The sequence below is a fragment of the Lolium rigidum genome, chromosome 4 (genome assembly GCF_022539505.1).
Source record: "Lolium rigidum isolate FL_2022 chromosome 4, APGP_CSIRO_Lrig_0.1, whole genome shotgun sequence".
NCBI classification, from domain to species: Eukaryota; Viridiplantae; Streptophyta; class Magnoliopsida; order Poales; family Poaceae; genus Lolium; species Lolium rigidum.
Window position 1 is genome coordinate 149,009,652 of NC_061511.1, and position 20,977 is coordinate 149,030,628.

Here is a 20,977-nt window from a genome sequence, read left to right on the forward strand (position 1 = left end):
TGATATAGAGAAGGTGATTAAAACATAACATAGTTAGGCCAAGAATGATTCTTGAGTATAGTTGGATGATCTTGGAGGGGTAGAGATGCAAGTGGAGATTAATCATTTGTTGGCCAAATGATCATCTACCAATATCATGACTAGATGGAGTAGTGATGTTTAAAGATGGATCAGGGAGATGTATTAATGGCAATGACAATGCCATGATATTTGATCACAGATCAAATAGTCTTAAGATTTAGCTTTGGTTTCCAAGGCCTTTATTTGATTTAAACTTATATAGGAAACCTTATTTGAAGTATTTTAAAAGTAAGAGAGGGTTTATAAGAGTATAATGATCCATAGTTGAAACTGTATAAAATAGTTTTTATGAAACTGTAAAGTCACACAAAGTAAGGTAAGCCATTTGGAAAATACTTTGTGTCGAATAAAATAACTTTACAAACCCTTTTTGTGATGCTATGATCTGAGGTGACCATAGCTAATTTAAAAGAAGAGATTTTTGGTTAGATCTTTTGAAATAAAAAATTTGAGTCATGGAGCAAATAAAAGAGATTTGTATTTTGCCAAAAGGTTCAAATACTTTTGAAGAGAGAGGGTTAAGGTAATACAAGAGTGTCCTTAGAAGGAGTGTTTTTTTAGAGACTTGAATATGTGGTTTGAGGTACTTATGGGAAAGCACCAAGTGTATTTGCCATAGGGTTTTGTGTAGTGAAAAAGAAAAGAATTTTCCTTGGACACACTTGGATTTTATTTAGTGAGTTGCTAATTTTCCTAATCTCCAGAGGGGTTATTCTTAGGGTATCTTAAGACAATCTTCTAGCAAGTAGATCAAGGCAATTCATCTTAACAAGCAGATCAAGAAAATACATCTATTAGCAGATCAAGGCAATTTATCTTACTAAACCATTTGGAAAAAGTTTTTTTCCCCTGATTTGTGCACTTTGGACAACTAAACAAGGTTGGAAAAGTTAGGGTGTTACACATATGTTCTTTTCTTGTTCTACCTTAGATCTGTATGGTATTGGTGGTTCAGTTCTATCGTTAAATGATTAGAAATTTTCTTTGTAACGTACTGTAGGTGATCACACATGTTAGCTCCCCCTGATCTGTCAGCCCCCTCGGATTTTTTTTATCATGTCCTCGAATAAGATCGCCCCTTATGTGCATAACGAATCACTGTATGCACACACACTTGCAATGGTTTGGAAATCTAATATGTTTGAGTTCGTTCTAAACCGTTTGGTTGAGCTTGTGAAAAGTGGTGTATGCTCGGCTTAAAAGATTCCAAGATGAAGAAGGTTGCCAATGGTCTACAACCACGTTAGAAAGTGGAGGAACACGTGGAGTGCTATTAGCAGGCTGAAAAGTGAAGGCAAACTCAAATGGAGCAAAGATGACACTTGCTTTGTGCTTGAAGATGAGGACAACCTGCATGACCGTTCTTTCGTCCATATTGATATGCAGCAACAATAGCTTCTTGTCAATTGCATAACAACCCGAAGCACCTTGAGTTCCCGAATAGTCCGATGGTCAAATGCGCTCAGATGAAGACAATATTCATACCCAAATTTGTCACCAAGGAGCGGCTGTACCAGCCACATTTGCTTATCAAGGCTCCCAACTTCATTGCTGGCAACAAAGTTGAGTGTGTTGAATATAGTGGACTGCGAACATGGGAGAGGAGGACATGGCTTAGGACCTAGCTACACAAGAAGTTTGCTTAGCGTTCCTGCTTTGGTCTTCTTCATGTTCCAGCACGGTCACGATGTGCTAAGGAGATCGTGTATATTTAAGGAGGTGGTCTAATATCCTTCCATTACGTAGGACTTGATTGAACCCGATCCCCGGTCTAAATGCTGAACTTATCCGAGGTGGTATATATACTAACTTATGATGTGATGAACTTGTAATGCATCGCCTAGTAGGTTGCGTATTACCAATATAATTCTTATTCAGTCAACACTGTTAGGTAACCTCACCACTCCAATTAAAGAAGTTACCATAGCAGACTCATATGTGCAACCAAACAAGAGGTGTGTGCATGAGCAGGGAGCCTATTAAACAATGATGATAAGTGTTTTTTTTTAATCTCCTATCAGAAAATGCCTTCCCGAGCAACCAAACAAATCGTCTAAACTGGCCTACGTCTTGTTTGCAACGGGCCCGTATCCATGAATCTGCCTGCGTGGAGCCCCAAATTCGGCCCAGGTCGCGCCCAAGTGTTTCGTCCGATTTCTCGCGGGCGACTGCCCTGCCCTAGCTCCTTCCCCTCTCCTCTCTCGTCTTAACCCTTGCCTTCGTCTCCAGAAAAAGGGGAAGCGGCGGCGGCGGCGGCGACGGCGACGGCGACAGCGGCGGGTAGTTGACCATGGCGGAGCTGAAGCGGCTCTCAGAGAGCCGCGACCTGACCCGTATCGAGCGCATCGCCGCGCACTCCCACATCCGCGGGCTGGGGCTGGACTCCTCCCTCGAGGCCCGCGACGCCTCGGAGGGAATGGTCGGCCAGCTCCCCGCGCGCCGCGCCGCCGGGCTCATCCTCCAGCTCATCCGCCAGGGGAAGATCGCCGGCCGCGCGGTCCTCCTCGCCGGCCAGCCGGGGACCGGCAAGACAGCCCTGGCCATGGGCATCGCCAAGTCGCTCGGCGCCGAGACGCCCTTCGCCTCCGTCGCCGCCTCCGAGCTCTTCTCCCTCGACCTCTCCAAGACCGAGGCGCTCACCCAGGCCTTCCGCCGCGCCATCGGCGTCCGCATCAAGGAGGAGGCGGAGATCATCGAGGGCGAGGTCGTCGAGATCTCGATCGACCGCCCTGCCTCTGCCGTGCCTTCAGGTGCTGCTGCTGCGGCCGGGAAGACTGGGAGGCTCACGCTCAAGACCACGGACATGGAGACGGTGTACGAGCTTGGTGGGAAGATGATCGAGGCCCTTGGGAAGGAGAAGGTGCAGAGCGGGGATGTGATTGCGCTCGACAAGGCCTCCGGGAAGGTTACTAAGCTTGGCCGCTCCATCGGCCGGTCACGGGATTATGATGCCGTTGGTGCGCACACAAAGTTTGTCAAGTGCCCTGAAGGAGAGCTCCAGAAGCGCAAGGAGGTTGTGCACTGCGTCACCTTACATGAGATTGATGTCATCAATAGCAGGTAAATCCACATCTTATTCCCAGGAATTCGTCTATGGTTAGAGAGTTGCAGTCTATAGTGTCTACACATACAATTAAGCAAATATTCTTACCTTAGTAACTCTGATAGAAGAGTTTGCAATGAGCCTTTATAATATACTACTGTAGATGGAAATTGCAAATGACACTAGGATTTGCGCAGTACTGCAGCAAGAAAACAATTGCTAGTACAAGTCCTTGTAGGATCTTTTGCTAGGCTAGCCACCACCCCACTAACTTCTTTTATTGTATTATTACACAAGTCTGCATAAAGGAATAACTGCTTTGCAAGAACCTATTCGCTTAACGAAGGATGGCCTATAACCCTATATTGACGACTGCCTTATAGTTCACTTCCACAGCCTGAACTTTGAAATTATTTGCTGCAGTATTGTTCTAGACCTGACCTGTACTGATGCAAGCTAAGCATTTTTATGTTAGTAATGAGGATCACAAACTGGTTGTTAGTCATGCTAGTCCTGTGCTTATTTGGAACAAATTCAACAAGAGACTTTTGATCATTGTGTTGCTAATTCTTGGGATATGTCATGGCATGTAATGCATGTCATAACCAATTTGGATGTAGAAATTATAATCAGTCTTTGCATCTCCATGTACAACAATATTGGAGCAAGTACTCATGCCACTTGTCTGAATGTTCAAAAACTTGTTGACTGTCTGACCATGTTGAGGGCATCATGTTATCCCCTGCCAGAACTACCAGTTACCGAGGGCTGATTATTACCTACAAGAGTTCTATTGTGCCATTTGGTTCATCAAATCATTCCTGTGGCTAGATTCTAGTCAAAGCCAAAATACCAACTGCCTATGGAACCCAAAAGCAACATTGGAATATAATAAAGTTATGCAGGTAATTCAAAGTTGCAACCGTGGGCACATACCAATTTAAGCACCCATAACATTAGCTAATACCTTACTATATTTGGTCTCCTTGGGATAACATATGACCTGGTCTGATTTTTGGTTCATAGAGAAACATGAAGTGCTATGTTATCAAGCAAATTTCTTTGTCTACTGAAGAGATTATCTGCAAGATCTTGCTTCATCTTCCAGTTAAATACAGGAATGTTTATGTGAAGAAACATGGTCATGAGAACGTAAACAAATCTTAAAGCTAGGCGACACTTTTCTCGAAGATGAGCTAGACACTTCTTGCCTCCATACATTGACATGGTTGATGAGCTAGACACTTCTTGCCTCCATACATTGACATGGTTGATGATTTTATTTAGCTGGATAATACTGTTGGCATTGGTCTATGCTTCTCTTGGATAATACTGCTTGTTTGGAACTTCTCTGTTACATTCTTCCTTAAACCAGCATGGCTTCCTTTTTTTGATTACATCACATGATACCAAAGAGCAATTTTGGTATATCTTGCCGTCGGAATTTAAGTGCCCCAGCCCCCAGCCCAACTCACCTTTTGTTTTTGTTCCTGTTCAGGACACAAGGCTTTCTTGCACTTTTTACTGGTGACACTGGTGAGATTCGTGCAGAGGTCAGGGAACAGATTGATACAAAAGTTGCTGAGTGGAGAGAGGAAGGAAAGGCGGAGATTGTCCCTGGTGTTCTGTTCATCGATGAAGTCCACATGCTAGATATCGAATGTTTCTCCTTCCTGAACCGTGCTTTGGAGAATGATATGGCTCCAATCCTAGTTATTGCTACAAATCGAGGCATTACAACCATACGCGGGACCAACTACCGATCGCCACACGGTATCCCGTCCGATTTCCTCGATCGTCTCTTGATCATCACAACACAGCCATACACGGAGGCTGAGATCCGGAAGATCTTAGACATCAGGTGCGACGAGGAAGATGTTGACATGTCTGCGGATGCCAAGGTCTTGCTCACAAAGATTGGCACTGAGACCTCCCTGAGGTACGCAATCCACCTGATCACCTCCGCCGCTTTAGCTTCCCAGAAGCGCAAGGGCAAGGTGGTGGAGATGGAGGACATCAGCCGGGTGTACCAGCTCTTTCTGGACGTGAAGAGGTCGACGCAGTACTTGATGGAGTACCAGAGCCAGTACATGTTCAGCGAAATGCAAGGGGAAGCAGATGGGGACGATGCCATGCAGTCCTAGATGGATAGTTTTATGATGTAAACTGTGGTTGATGTGTATTTTCTTGGATACTCTCTGGTTTAGAACTTTAGATTAGTGTTAAGCCAAAGATGATGTTACCTCAGGAAATAGCTCCGGTGCGCATTGCTTCCGCCGCGCTTACACGTAATTATCGAGTGGACCAGCGGAGACTGTCTATAGTATGTTTTTTGACAGTGAATCCGGAAAGGGTTAGTGGAATGAGGAAGCTAGTTCTGAACCTGAACCAGATGAAGACAAGAGGGAGAGACATCGACATGATGGACTGATGTGCCTTGCAGTTTTGTTATGTTTTTCTACCTGAAAAATCTGGAAAGGTTTTTGTTTTGGAGTGAATCTGGAAAGGGTTGGTTTAGCGAATCTGGAAAGGGTTGGTTTTTTAACCAGAACAAGATTTTTTTTTCTGAACCTGAACCAGATGAAGTCAAGAGCCAGAGAGGTCGACATGATAAGTGATGGGCCGCTGCAGGGCCCACACATGTTCTAATGGGCTTACATCTCTTAATTCCCACAAGCACCGGGCATCTTACCTTCTTTTTTCAGGGTGCACGAATACTCTAATTAAATGAATCTACTTGGCGACCGTGGTGGTCGCCATGGTAATAGTACTCGAAGTACTAGTAGTAGTCGCCGGTGACTTCGTTCTTCCCATGTTGGTCGGGACCGTCGGTGGGATCACCCTTCACGACGTAGCTAGGACCAACTCCGTTGCTGCAACCGGCACCGTCGTCGTTGTCGTCGTTGCGCATGAGGTCGACGAGTCAGTTTCTTGCATCGCGGATTGATGTCGTGATCACATCCTCGATATTCCCCTCCCAGGCTTTGTGGCTGTTCATCGAGTCCAACCACGCCATGTTGATGCCTGGTATACTCGCGGAGTAGTTGGTGTTGGAGAGCATCCTCTACTGGCGAAGGCATGGGCCACCGTCGGCTCCCCGCCGTCACCCCCCTTTTCATGCATCGGCTCCGGTTTCAGACGGTGCAAACGACCTACGGGTGCCGATTGTCGATGCTTGCCGATTATGATGCCCTCCGAGGGGTTGCGCCTCCTCGCGGGCGTGGCGAACTCGTCCTTCATCTCTCGTTTGGATGCGAGGTAGGGGGCGCGAGAGGAGGACATGGAGCACGCCACCCTAGATGACGAGGAGCGGCACGATGAGGAGAAGGACGATGTCATCTCCCTAGGAAGCTACCGACGAGTAGCGATAGTGGTGGTTACAATGGCATCTACAACCGAGGGTCGCTACGCCAGATCCCATCTAGGACGGCTTCTAGGGTGCGTCTCTTCGGTATGTGGCTCCCCCATCCATCCAATTTATTTTTGGTATGATGCTTTATATTTTGAGGGGGATGTTGTTCTCGGTGTCACATATTATGCTTGAGAAATCCATTGATTTGCAAATTTTAGGTTGAAATAACTTGTAGTTTTGCTTGGTAGAGCCTCCGTGAGTATTTTTAAGTGGATATAACTTCTACATCTAATTATTTAGTGGTTTGTGATTAAGGTGCTGCAAGATCTCATCACCATGGATAAAGGAAAAGGACTATTTAGTGGGTTGAGATCAAGAAGAAGTTCCAAGGTTTCCATTAAACTTGATGATGAGCAAAAATGGGAGGACGGTGATTTACAAGGCGGATGGCCTGCATGTGCACACCACAAGGTGGCAAGACTCAAGCATGTTAAGTGAGCTGCACATAGAGGAAGATTTCATCTACTTCCTGGAGAAAACTATGTTGAGTGGGTTTGCAAGCCGCCGGTACAAGACTTATGCGGAGATAAGTCGTGAGTTCCTCGCAACCTTCAGGTTTGCACACACAAAGGAAAAGGTAGGAAAGAAAGGTAAAAGCATACCTAGCACATTTGATGTTAAATTTGTTATGAATCAACAAAGATTTATCATGTCCTTAGAGATTTTTTTTAAAGCTATTGATGTCGAAATGTTGAGAGGTCGGAAGAAATCCCTAGTGAATCTGATGTACTCCTCCGGGAATTCTGGAGGAGCATAAGTGTAGATGTGCCTTTGGATATCCGTAGGAGGAAATTTACTCATATTCAACATCCTGGGCTCATATATTTTGCTTTGTTCTTAGTTAGGGGATTCCTAGCTAGGAAAAATACTACTGCTTGCACTGGTCCTATAATTTACTTGTTGAGATGTGCAGAGTAGGGGACATATCCTGATTATAATTTGGGTGTAATTCTTGCTAGGACATTGTCAGATGTTGTATCCCATAATGAATCTAAACCTATTTATCCTGGAGCTATTGCTACTATGGTCTATGAGCATATTAAAGAGGAAAGAAAATTCAGAAACTTATGAACTGAAGTCCTAGAGTCAAATTTGTTGGATTTCAATTTGTTGCTTAATATGGAAATGATAAGAATGTGGAACATTGAATTTGTGATGTATAAGTACATGGTTAGGTGTGGTAGTTTCACTTGCACTGTGCTCCCTCGCCTTGAATATTTTGATAGGTTATCAGATAAGTAGATTGTTGAGGCAAAAGAGCCTGCATGGGAAGAAGCTCCAACAAATGATGCATGGGTTCATGAACCTCCCCATCAGGAGGTGTTAGAGGAGGTACATGCACCACCATCTCAGGACGCATGGTATGTAACCGCACCTCCAGCACCAGACGCATGTGGGAATGCACCTGCAACACCTGACTACCACACTAGGGAAGGATCTTCTTCCTAGTGGGGGGGGGGGGGTGAGGGCCCTCCTTCAGAGTGGGCACAGTGGGGGCAATAAGGAACCTTCCATGGCGATGGATCATATGGTTGGGAGCTGAACCCCGATTAGCCTGACTACTAGCTTCACCCCAAGCTTGGGGGAGTATGTGTTCTTCCCCTCATCTCCATTGTACGTTGTCATGCTACCTTTATTTCCATTGAGTGCATTGTAGTTCTTTTTAGTTTACAAATTAGGATAAACCCCAAAAGATTTCTATTATTGTTTTTGCATGTTGTTTCCTTTTAAAAAAAACCCAAAAAACCAAAAAGATTTTCGTTTTAATGAAACAATGAAAAGAGAGTAACAAAATCTGCATGATGCTGCCCACCGTTTTATTTTAATTCTTCATCTGTAACTTTGATTGGGCTGATTTTTTTGCAGAAATGATAACTTTTCATCCCCGGCACTCACAAATATTACTGGAATGTTTAAGTAGGGCAAAACTTGGATGCATAGCTGCCGGAATTTGTTGGCACATTTTGATTTTCATCACTAAAGGTGTCTAGTTGAACTTGCAAATGATCAAAAATGAATGCTATAAATATATATGGATCCCAGCCACCATGAGCCACCATATTTATATCATTTTATTAAGATTTCTACCGTAAGAACCGATGCTTTGAGTGGACCAAGTTAAAATTTCGTAACTCTATATGTGAGCATATTGCGCAGTTCAAATTGGGAGAGGAAGAACAACAATGATGAATCTGTATGTGAGGATTGATGAAAGAGATATGTCACCTTTGATATATTCATGTATGGAATTTAACGATAGCAAATACTTGTGCATAGTTTCATAAATACTTGGGGAAGTGATATTAGATGTTTATTATCTTTGTGTTCTCCTCGCTATTTATAATGCAAATGAGATATTATTGAGGAATACTACTTGATTTAGTGGAAAGCCAAAAAAAAGCCCAAACAAACAGGCCCTTATACTTGATTGAGAGATAAAAGCTTTGAATAAAAGTCTACACATCTCATTATGCTTGTTATTGCGAACTTGGCACATATTCAATGATGAATTATATTTGTATGTGTCTTTAAAATGTGAAGGTTGATGTCTGTGTGATGGTCCAGTCTTTTAAATGGTGAACCTCATCGTTGAAGCATATATAAGTCGGCTGATATTACCTTTAGTTGACCAACCAATCTCTTGCTAGCCTTTGAACCAATGAGCCACCACTTAGAAAAATTAAAAAATAAATAAAAAAGGAAAAGCAAAGAAAAAAAAACAAAGAAGAAAGAGAAAAGAGAAGAAGAGGTAGAACCCAATGAGTCGGCTATTATGATGATGTCAAAGAAAGGGCTAAAACTAAGAAGTGCCCGGTGCCAAACCAAATGCTATTATTCTCCAGCAGGGGAGAACCCCTTCCACTCATAAGGTGTTAAAGTTAAGAAGCGAACACCTAACCTACTTCCACTCTATCCTATGGTCAACTAAAGATATTAGCTACTTACTCATGTATGAGTCTTCTATGAGAGTTTGATGTTAAGGACAGGAAGGATACAACATCCTCCCAATATTTGGTTTGTAATGCAAGCATAATGAAATTACTAGTCAACAATTGAAGGAATCAAAGGTCTCAAAAATGTTGCCAATGATTCAATCAAATGCGATGTGGGAATTTTGCTTGTTGCTACTATCAATTAATCATTTCCAAGTAGTGTTGCTATATACTATCTTTTTTGCACCATGCATAGATAGAGGTGTCGGGGGGATGACCCCCGGTATGCCAAAGGCATGCCAAAACCGGATGGTCTTAGCCATCAAAGTACCGGCTTAAGTGTTATTCCGGATAACAAAGGTTGATTCAGAGAATCATACCGGTATCCCAGGAGGGGGATACCGGAACTAGCTAAGAACATACCGGAATTACCGGAACAGGCTACACTGTAGCACGTCGGCAAGACTGGTCAAAGATGCTCTCCAGAGCTAGAAGATAAAGATGAGCGAAGCACTTCAGCTTTAATCGAAGCCATGACGCTAAAGGCAAAGGATGACGTAAAAGGTGCCGGAGGATGTCACAGCTTCTGATTAAAGGCATACCGACATCACCGGTAGCTAAAGTAGCTTTGTAAAGTAGTTTGTCCGGTCAAAGACCCCATTAGGGTTTCTTAGGGTTTCTTCCCCTGTAAGCCACCCTCTCCCCTATATAAGGAGAGGGGGCACACCCCATCGCGGGTACGTCCAGAGTGTTATGCTGTACACGAAAACCTGTAAGCTCATATGACCAAGAAATAGAGAGATCTAGTGCTTGTCTTTGCTCTTGAGTTCATCTTCTTCTACCTTCGGCCAAGGTCAAGTTCTTGAGGAATCCATCCGGAAACCTCTCCATCCATACCAAAAACCCTCCCCCGAATCCTCTAGCGTCCATTCGGCCCCAACTTAAGCCATCCCATGGCATCTGTCTGTTCACCACGTCGACAATTGGCGCCCACCGTGGGGCCTGCAGCGGCGCTTGCTAGAATTCATATTCGGGCGGGCCTCCTCACCGTCGGCGGCGAGCGTGTCGTCACCGCGCTCGTCGACCGCATCCGCGACATGCGCTTCATCAACGACAACGCGGGCTGCCTCTCCAACGGAGGTAAGTTCCCCAAGAACGGCCGCGTCATCGAGTTCGGGAGCATCCTCGTCTACTACGGCACCTTCCCTGAGCGCCAGTGTCTCTCGCCGGTGCTGGTGGCTCCGGACCCGCCAAGATCTGCGCTTCGCGACGACCGCGCCACCGGCAGCGTCGAGGTGCTGGTCGTTGGCGCGGGCGACGCCGGCAAAGGACCTGCGGCGGAAGGCGCGGGACCGACGAAGTCCACGCGCCCGGCCAAGCCGCCGACCGAGCGCGACCAGGTGGCAGCGGGTGCATCTGCACCACCACCGAAACTCCTCTCCAAGCGGCCATGAGCGTGCCGGCTACGCCCATCGCGCAGAACATCGACCCGGCAGCGGCTCAGGCGGAGCTGGAGGCACAACGCCAGAAGCTGCTCGCGAACGGCGCCAACATCGTCCGGGCGCAGCGCGAACTGAACCTAACCCTACGTGAGTATAACGCTGCCCATGGTTTCACTTCTGTTAATGCTCAGGCCGCCAGGATACCGGAAAACCGGCTTAGAGCTCGCAACTTAGATCAGGATCTGCGTAAGGAGATTCTTGCCGGAAAGAGTACTTCTGCATCGTTGAGCATGGTAGAGAAACCTAAGTATAGCAGTCCGGATAAAACCATCAAAGCTGCTAAGGCTGCAGTAGATCTATGTGAATCGCTTTCCGGAGTTGGCTTTGACAAGAACAGCCATATACCAGCAGAACCTCAGACGCTATCATAGCCGGAAGGTTAAACCGAGGGTGTTCCGGGAAGGAGACTTGGTGCTACGCCTAGTGCAGCGCACTGAGGGGCGCCACAAACTCTCACCTCCGTGGGAAGGACCTTTCATTGTGAGCAAAGCTATACACAATGATGTCTACTACTTGATCGACGCACATGAATCAAAGAAAGGCAAGGCGGACAGGTCAGGAGAGGAAACTAAGCGCCCATGGAACATAGCACTACTGCGTCCTTTCTATTCCTGAAGTTGTGCTGTAAGGAGTTATTTTTTTGTACCTTATATGCTCTGAATAAAAGATGCCGGCACCTCGAATGAATATCGGGGACTGCCTTTACCGAAAATTGCATGTAATGTGTCTATTTTTTCAGTTTACCGGTTGCTTGGTGAACATTTTTTCTTTTCGGTTTAGTAACGTGCTAAACCTACCGAAGTCTTCGACTTTGCTATTGTCCGCAAACCGGCTTCCTGGCAAGCAAGATAAATCGGTAGGAATTAAGCACGCGAAACACGAAAAGGAGGAGTGGGAACGATCAATCCGGAAAAAGTTTAACTAACCCCGGTCACACCGGTTTTTTGTGAAAATTTCGAATTTTTTCTAAGTTCAAGAAAATGCTTGCTTGTCAAAAGAACTTTGTGACTCATACGCCAAAAAACCCAGAGAGGTAGGCAGAGGCAAAGCAAAAGAACCAAGTGTGCATCGGATTGGATGCCGAAACAATTCCGGAATCTTCATAGTGCAAGATCAAAGCAAACGATATGCAAAATGCTAAATTAGCACATAAAACTTAACTTAATTAGTTACCGGTAAGAAGATACCGGCATAACTGTTGTAGCACAACCAAAAGACATGATAAGTTTTATCTTACATCTTAAACCCCGGCATTCCGGGGTAGAATTTAACGGGCTTAAAAGTTTTGAGGCAACAGGTAGAAGGAACACAGGATAATAGGTTCAGGCAATGGGAGGCTGCGCGCCGGCCTCAGGAGCTTCCGGAGGAGCATCGCCTCCTTCCGGATCAACCGCGTCCTCTTCGGCGTCCTCATCCTCCTCGTCCTCGACTCCTTCATCGTCGGAAATTGCATCCTTGACGTCGGGAGGAGGAGGGATGAAGGTGCGCACGTGGGCGAACTCGGCGATGTGGTAGGCGCGGTCCTGGCGCTTGGCGACGCGAACCGGATCCTTGTCAGCAGGCGAGTCGCCACGGAGGGCGTGGAAGGCATCCAAATCCAGGTCGTCGTACCAGGAGCAGGGCGATGCGCGGCGGCTGCATCCGCTCCGGCACGAGCCGCTGAGCACTTCCATTCCCGGATCCTCCGGCCAGCGTCCCTCAGGCGATCGGCGGTGAGCGTGACATTGGCAGGCACCGGTTCCTCAGGCCACAGCACCTTGCAGATCTGGATGGCCACTTCCGGAAGATCAGCAAGATGCCGATCCACGGAGCGCATATGCTGGACCCGGGCGGAAAGCGCAACCAGATGATCATAGGGATCCCAGGGCGCATCCGGGTTGGTCATTTCCTGTTCCGCCCTGCGTTCCGCCACCTTCTTGTGTGCGTGCGCCTGGGAGTCCGGAAAGAGCCCTACAAGAAAAAAGAAAAAAGATAAGGACATGCTACCGGAAGATATAAGCTTATAAGCAAGAAACGGAAAAGACAAAAGGCTTACTGAGGGCCAGCGCATCGGTTTGTACAACCAGCCGGTCGTACTCCCGTTGCTCATCCTTCAGGAGAGCAAGCCGATCCTGCGCTGCCTTCCGCGCCACGGTTTCCTCCTCCATCTCCGTCCGCAGCATAGCATTGGAGTTCGTGTACTCCTTGAGGGCTTCATCTATTTTGGCCCCTGCTGCGGCCTTGGCCTCCTCGAGCTCCCGCGCATGCTGGAGGCTAGCCTGCATGGCCTGCTCCTTCACCTCGCGGTGCGCGGTGATGAGCTACTCCTTCTCAACTGAAATCCGGAAGAGAAATGTGAACAAAAACGACAACCGGTAGGATGCAGAGAGGCAAACCAACCGGAAAAAGACAGTACCTTGCAGCGCGGTGAGCTGAACCTTGAGAGCCTCGATGGAGGCTTCCGGAACAACTGGCGTGCAAAGAGTTTATCAGTATTAAAAGAAAAAACTGCCGGTAAAAAGAAGCCGGAGGCACAAAAACTAACCTTGGCACCTGCCGTGGGCCTCGGACAGCTCCCGGTGCTCCCAAAGCAGCTCCTCAAAGAGCTGCTTCCGGGTGTCCAGCATGCTCTATTCAAATTAAAGAGGGTTTCGGTAAAAAAAAGATGCCGGCAAGGGGAACAAAGTTTCGCGCTAAGTGCTGCGCTCTCAACCCGAAACTCGGGGACAGGCTATGCCGGTTTTTTAAGTTTCTAACAAAGTTTCGCGCTAAGTGCTGCGCTCTCAACCCGAAACTCGGGGACTGGCTATGCCGGTTTTTTAAGTTTCTAACAAAGTTTCGCGCTAAGTGCTGCGCTCTCAACCCGAAACTCGGGGACTGGCTATGCCGGTTTTTTGAGTTTCTTACAAAGTTTCGCGCTAAGAACTACATTCTCAACCCGAAACTCGGGGACTGGGAGGATATATATAATCAGAGTCTAAAGAGAAAACCGGCAAAGATGTGAAAGAGTTCGAGGTTGTGCGGCTTACCGTCACGTTGGTGCTGGCGTCGTGCCAGGCGTTGTCAAACTCCTTGGCCGCGCGCCGCAGCCGACCAAAGTGCTGTCCGGTGCTGCGAGGGCCAGAGGGGTCAATCACCGGAAGCTTATCCTTGCCGAGGCCCCGCGTCGCCGGCGTCAGATCTGCCCGATTCCACTTTTTAGCGTAATCGAGCAGGTGGCCCAGGTCAGCCCCTTGGCGTTGGAACTCCGTGATCCGGCCTACCTGGGCAGAGGCCGTCTCAGAGGCAACCACAGCGGCGCGGCCGGCGTGCAGAGCGAGTGTCTGCGAGCCGGAAGAAGGAGCGGTGGACGCGGTCACCACCACAGCATGTTGCTGGGCGGTGAGCTTGCCGCTCCCTGGCGATGTTGGCTGGGCGGCCGCCAGCTTGCCGGCTGAGGTTTCTGGAGGAGGAGTTGGCGCAGGTTTTGTTGGCGCAGGAGCTTCGGGAGCATCCTTTGCCGGAGCGGAGCTGGCCGGCTCGGAAGAATCCGGCACGGCCTTCGAGGGGGGGGAAGCGGAAGTCTTCTTTTTCTTCTTCTTCGGGGCAGGAGGAACCAGAGGTTCCGCCTGCCCGGCGTCTTCGGTGCCGGCGCCGATGTTGCTGGCGTCGGTGTCTTGGGCTTCTGGAGGGGAGACAAAGTCCTCCTCCGCGCGGTGATCTGGAGATTTAGGGGCCGTGCGCCCCGAACTTGTGTTGCCCCCCAGAGGGGAGGCAGAAGGATTGCCGGCACCAGATGGTGCCGGACTAGACTGAGGAGGAGTTGAGGTCCTGGTGGCGTCCTCGGAGGCCTCCGGCCTCATGCCAGAGGCGCTCTTTGAGATCTTCAGGGTAGGCCTGAAAAAGATAGAGAAAAAGCAAGTTCAGAAAAGGCAACCGGAAAGAAAGAATCAGAAAACAAAGAGTCAAGAGAGATAGAAAGTGAAATCGGAAACTTACCCGGAAGCCACCGGCATCTCCCGTTTCCGGTAGTGCTTGGTGGAGACCTTTCTCCCGCCGATGACTTCCTGCCGGGAGCGTTTGGCTGGAGGAGCCTCGCTGGAACCGGCCTCGGGCGTGGGCGCCTTGTTCTTGCGGCCTTGGGAGGTGAGCTTCTCGAGAAACTCAGCCCCAACCTTGGCCTGAAGTGGGGTGGCGTGCTCCACGACCTGTGGGTTGGCGCGGGCTGAGGGAGCATCTACAGAAAGATGATACATAAGAAAGTAAAAAAGCAAAGTACCTCAAGTATAGTAACCTCATCATCAGAACCGGAAGCTTCAGTTGAAAAGTTACCGGGCGAGGAGTATGGGTGCGGCCCATCTTGTTCTTCGTCCAGACCACGTAAGGGTCCGGGTCTACCTCGTCCAAGTAACGCCTCTCGCAAGGAGCTCGAGCTTCGGCGTCGATGCGAGGAAACCGATCGCGGGCCTGAAGAAGAAAAAAGATGGTGAGCTACACATCAAAAGTATACCGGAGGCACAATCCGGATTGCTTAAGTTCTTACTTCGGAAGTTGGGGGATTCTTGGCACAAAGAGGAAGAAAGCCCCACTCCCAATCTAGAGGCATGTCAGTGTTACAAATCTTCCTGGCCTTGAGCGCTATGTCCTCTTTGCTCAGGGGCAAGCTGGTGATCTTGGTAGGATCGCGGGGGGCCGATCATCTGGCTCATCTTGTGAGCTCGGCGTTGAAGGGGAAGCACCCGGCGTGAGATAAACACGCGGATGATATCATCAGAGCAAATTTTGGTCTCCTTCTTGAGCTTCTCGAGGAAGCGAACAACCCGGTTGGTTTCGATATGATCGGTTCCCGGATTGAACACCCAGTTCGCCCTCGTTGGAGTCGCCGGATTGTAGGCCGGCAGGTTAATGAAATCTGAGGAACCTTTGTTCCTCACATAGAAAAAATCTCCGCCGAGCACGACAGGAATCCAAGCCGGAAAACTTGAAGAAGGGGCTCCCCTGGCGGGAACCCACGATGCAAGAGCCGCATCGCACCGGAGGCTTGGGCTTAGGGCTGTCTCTACCTTGGACCGAGTTGATCCGAAGGTTAAAGAAGCGGGCAAATGCTTCTTTTGTGGGAAGGAGGCCAATGTAGGCCTCCATGAAGGAAACGTAGCAAGAAAGATAGAAGATGGCGTTGCCAGGAAGATGGTGGGGTTGAAGTTTGTAGAAGTCGAGAAATTCACGAAAAAAGTCAGAGGCCGGAAGGCCGAAGCCGCGTTCGAAGTGAGAAACAAAAACAACGAACTCCCCAGGTTCAGCATCAGGTTCCACCTCATCGCGTGGAATCCGGCATGAAACTTGTGCCGGTATCCTCCGGGAGCGGTACAACCAATCAATATCCTGCTGCACCACGTCTGAGCCTTTCCAGGCCCCGCGGGTGATGCCGGATAGATCCACTCCGGAAGCTCGGCCGGAGCCGCTAGCTTCCTGACCTCTGCCGAAACCGGCAGCTGGAGCGGATGACGAGGCTTCCATCCGGGCTAGTTCAGCCGAGAGCCCGTCGGAAGCTTCGCTTTGATGGCTACTGGAGGCAGATTCGGAAAGATAGTCTTCACTAGACATGCAAGTCGAAAGATGTCGGACTCTACCTAGAAACAAGTTCCCCAAAGTCTAGCCTTGCGCGAAGATCTACGAATGAGAGAAAAAGCGAAAGAAAGAGAGGGGTAAATACACTACCGGCCCAAGAACTGGAAAGCGAAAAGGAAGAGGGCAAACGGGCATTGGGGCTCACCTGAGGCAGCGGGAGACGCGAAGAAGAGGCTCGCCGGAGGCGCAGCAAGTTCGCGGTTGCCGACAAAGGCTGGCGACGAAGAGGGGCGGAAGCCGCCGGGGAAAGCTCGAGGCAGCGGCGGCGAAGGAGCGTCGGTGGACTCCTGCGCGGCGGAGAGCTTCAGCGCAGTGGAAGCAACGGCGCAGGTTCGTCGGGAGCAGAGCTCTGGCGGCGACCGGCGGCGATGGGAGCGCAAAGGGCGAGGAGCTCTGTGCGCTAGAAAAGGGGGAAGTGCGGAGAAGAAGATGAAGCGGAACCGCACCCCCATTATATAGGAAGAAGGAGAAGTGGGCCGGAAACCGCTAGGCCGCGGCGGTTCAGTTCGTGGGCTGCCACGTGGCATGCGGATACACGCACCAGAAATACGAGGACACAAGGAGGCCACACGGATCCGAAATGGAAGCGCGGATCCGGTGCGCTGACATAAATGCTGGCGCAGAAGACGAACCGAAGTGACCACAGACACTGTCGCGCCAGGCACAGTGCGCATGTCACTGACAGGCGCGGTACCCGAGATATTCTCGACTTCGTCGAGGAGAGGTTTAATGATAGAGACACCGGAGAAAATCAGTACGAGGACATATGTTCGGCAAAAACGCCGAAGAGTTGGATCCGGATTCCGGAAGGGTTAAACCGGTACCTTGAGAAAAGGGAACCTGGCATGGTCTGTTGGATAGGATCCACCGGACTATACCAGCTTCGGGGACTAATGTCAGGGGGATGACCCCCGGTATGCCAAAGGCATGCCAAAACCGGATGGTTTTAGCCATCAAAGTACCGGCTTAAGTGTTATTCCGGATAACAAAGGTTGATTCAGAGAATCATACCGGTATCCCAGGAGGGGGATACCGGAACTAGCTAAGAACATACTGGAACTACCGGAACAGGCTACACCGTAGCACGTCGGCAAGATCGGTCAAAGATGCTCTCCAGAGCTAGAAGACAAAGATGAGCGAAGCACTTCAGCTTTAATCGAAGCCATGACGCTAAAGGCAAAGGATGACGTAAAAGGTGTCGGAGGATGTCACAGCTTCTGATTAAAGGCATATCGGCATCACCGGTAGCTAAAGTAGCTTTGTAAAGTAGTTTGTCCGGTCAAAGATCCCATTAGGGTTTCTTAGGGTTTCTTAGGGTTTCTTCCCCTGTAAGCCTCCCTCTCCCCTATATAAGGAGAGGGGGCACACCCCATCGCGGGTACGTCCAGAGTGTTATGCTGTACACGAAAACCTGTAAGCTCATATGACCAAGAAATAGAGAGATCTAGTGCTGTCTTTGCTCTTGAGTTCATCTTCTTCTACCTTCGGCCAAGGTCAAGTTCTTGAGGAATCCATCCGGAAACCTCTCCATCCATACCAAAAACCCTCCCCCGAATCCTCTAGCGTCCATTCGGCCCCAACTTAAGCCATCCCATGGCATCTGTCTGTTCACCACGACGACAAGAGGAACATCAACATAGTGGATATTTAGTAACACTTGGCCATTCATTGACGAAGCTATGTATCAAATACTTGCTATGTTAAATTGATTATGCAAACATAGAGCAAAGTTCTTGTCAAAGTATTTTATCGCTTCTGCACTACGTTTGAGTTGTTTGAGGACAAACAACGAACTAAGCTTGGGGGATTTGATACATCTCAAATGTATCTACTTTTACAAGAACTTTTCTCAAAGATTTGCTCCGGAATCTAACCTTACTTGAATAAAGCTGCTGAATCTGACGTTGTTTTTAGCAAAAGTCTTCTTTCTGTCTGTTTTCGCTGGAAATAAAATCGAGCAAAATTACCACGGAAGTTTTTCACCAAATAAAGGAACCTGGAGTTTGACCAGACGAGAGGGGCCATAGGGCTCAAAAGAGCACAGGTGGCACACCCCCTAGGACCTTCTGCCCCCCGGGCTAGGCGCGCCACCTAGGCCCTTTTAGCCCTCGAACATCGTCTAGCCTCCCCCTTCTCGTGCTGCTTTATATACCTAAAAACATACGCCCTAACACTACTAGGAAAAGGCTTATTGCCGGCGCACCAAAATTGCTTATTGCCGGCGCACTAGCGCCCGCCGGTGGGAACAGGCCGGTGATAATGGCTTACCGCCGGCGCACCTGATGGTTCGCCGACAGTAACTCGATTTATCCCCGGCGCACCTGCCTTGTTCGCCGGCGGTAAGTTATACCAGAAAACAAAAAATTTAAATCTAGATCTAGATCTAGATCTAGATCTCGTGAGCTGCGGTTGTGGTGCCGTTTTTTTGTCAGTCTAGTAGGCCGAGGTTGTCGTTCTTGTTGCTGCCCCGGTGTAGGAGGTGGAGGAGTGGGAGGCCGGAGGTGGAGGAGGCCGGAGGAGGTGGAGGCCGGAGGAGGTGGTGGTGGCCATGCGGAGGAGGCCGGAGGAGGTTGAGGCCGGAGGAGGTTGAGGCCGGTGGAGGAGGCCGGTGGAGGAGGCCGGTGGAGAAGTCCATGCATGCGGAGGAGGTTGAGGCCGGTGGAGGAGGCCGGTGGAGAAGTCCATGCATGCGGAGGAGGCCGGAGGAGGTGGACGACGCCGGAGAGGAGGTTGAGGCTGTTGGAGGTGGCCGGAGGAGGCCATGCGGAGGAAGCCGGAGGAGGTCGACGGTGCAGTAGTTGGTGGAGTCCATCGGAGGTGGAGGAGGAGGAAAAGAGAACGAAGAGGGGAAAGTGAGGAAAGTGAGGAGGAGGTCGACGGTTTGCATTATATATAGGAGATGTTACCGCCGGCGCACCAAGTAGGGTTGTGCGCCGGGGGTATTTTTTCTATTTTTTTCACCCAAATCTTAAATCTCAAAAAAGTCCTGTTTCTGTTTTCCAATTGACGAATCCATTTTTTGTCCAAACGGCCGTGGGCAGTTGAATTCGAATAGGAAATTTCGAGTAGATCGATTTTGACATAAAAAGTTTTTCATCGGAGGTCGTATGCAACCAGAAATCCCGTTTTACCAAAAGATGACGCCATTTTGCATAATACATCGAAATTCAAATTTTCAAATTTTCGATAAAACTAGATCACATATTACATGGGCATTTCAAAGAATTTTATTTTTTGAATTTTCTATCATTTTCTATTATTTTTTCGAAAACTGAAAAGGCGATTCCCGGGGGGGGGTGGAGAGAAAAATCTAGGCAACTTACCCCGGCGCACCTCTATGGTGGTGCGCCGGTGGTAAATTGTCTACCACCGACGCACCACCATAGAGGTGCGCCGGGGGTAAGGTGCCCATATTTTCTCGTTTCCGGCCAGAACTCTTCGAATTTTATTCCCGGCGCACTAAATTTTCTTGTGCGCCGGCAGTATAGGTTCTTCGCCGGCGCGGCCTAACATGGCTCGCCGGCGGTATTTTGCCACCGGCGCACGTCAATGATGGTGCGCCGGCACCCTTCCGTGCAGCTATAGCCCTTTTCCTTGTAGTGTAAAAACCTACACTGCCAGAGGCACGAAGAGTTTTAAGAAACAGAGCATCATCGAGACCACGATCTTCATTTCAGGGGTTAGATTGATCTTGCTCTTCACCCCGGAGAGAGGGATTTTGAGGCCTTCTTCATCATCACCGCCACCAACGTCATCAGCAAAAACCATGGGCTCACTCTCCATCACCATGAGTGAGTAGTTCTCTATAGGCTTAAGTGGTGGATGGGGTTTGGATCAGATTGATCATGTAATCATCCATATGTGTCGAGATTTGAGGTGTTTGTCTTGAGGAAATTCATGTATGAGTGTTGGTACACCCTTGCTATGTTAATGCTTGTTACTAGGGCCCGAGTGACATGATTTCAGTTCTGAATCTATATTGCTTTATCATATATATGAGGTTGGTATCTATTTGCAAGGTGTATTGGTTATTATTATGTTGACCCTGCGAATCCCTAAGGTGATAGATAGGGAAAAACAAGGGGAATATGTGCTAGTTTGAGGATATTGTGTGTTCATGAATCTTAATTCTTTGTTCCGGGCTATTCGAAAAGATAGACCTTAATTGCTTTTAGTTCCAAGTTGGCACCGGTAAAATGGGCAAGAAGGATAAAAAAAATGTTAAGAAAATCATCTTTATTAGTATGCATAGCTATATTTGGAGCACACACCTACACACAACTGAATTAGAGATGGATGCTATGTTAGTTCGATTACATTATATGATCAATATCAGTCATACAAACACCCCATACTACCTCATCCTACACTTTTAGCCACTGAAAGTTACATAATACTACTTCCGGTGAAAACTGGAAAT

At 48.4% G+C, this 20,977-nt stretch overlaps 1 protein-coding gene across 1 annotated transcript; it reads left to right on the top strand.

Moving 5' to 3' along the window:
* The first annotated feature begins 2,342 nt into the window (after positions 1 to 2,342).
* Positions 2,343 to 5,431, top strand: LOC124708571 (ruvB-like 2). The gene is made up of 2 exons (XM_047240250.1): positions 2,343 to 3,141; positions 4,623 to 5,431. The coding sequence occupies exons 1-2, from the start codon at positions 2,372 to 2,374 to the stop codon at positions 5,266 to 5,268; spliced, it is 1,416 nt and encodes a 471-aa protein (XP_047096206.1). The 5' UTR covers positions 2,343 to 2,371; the 3' UTR covers positions 5,269 to 5,431.
* The last annotated feature ends 15,546 nt before the right edge of the window (positions 5,432 to 20,977 follow it).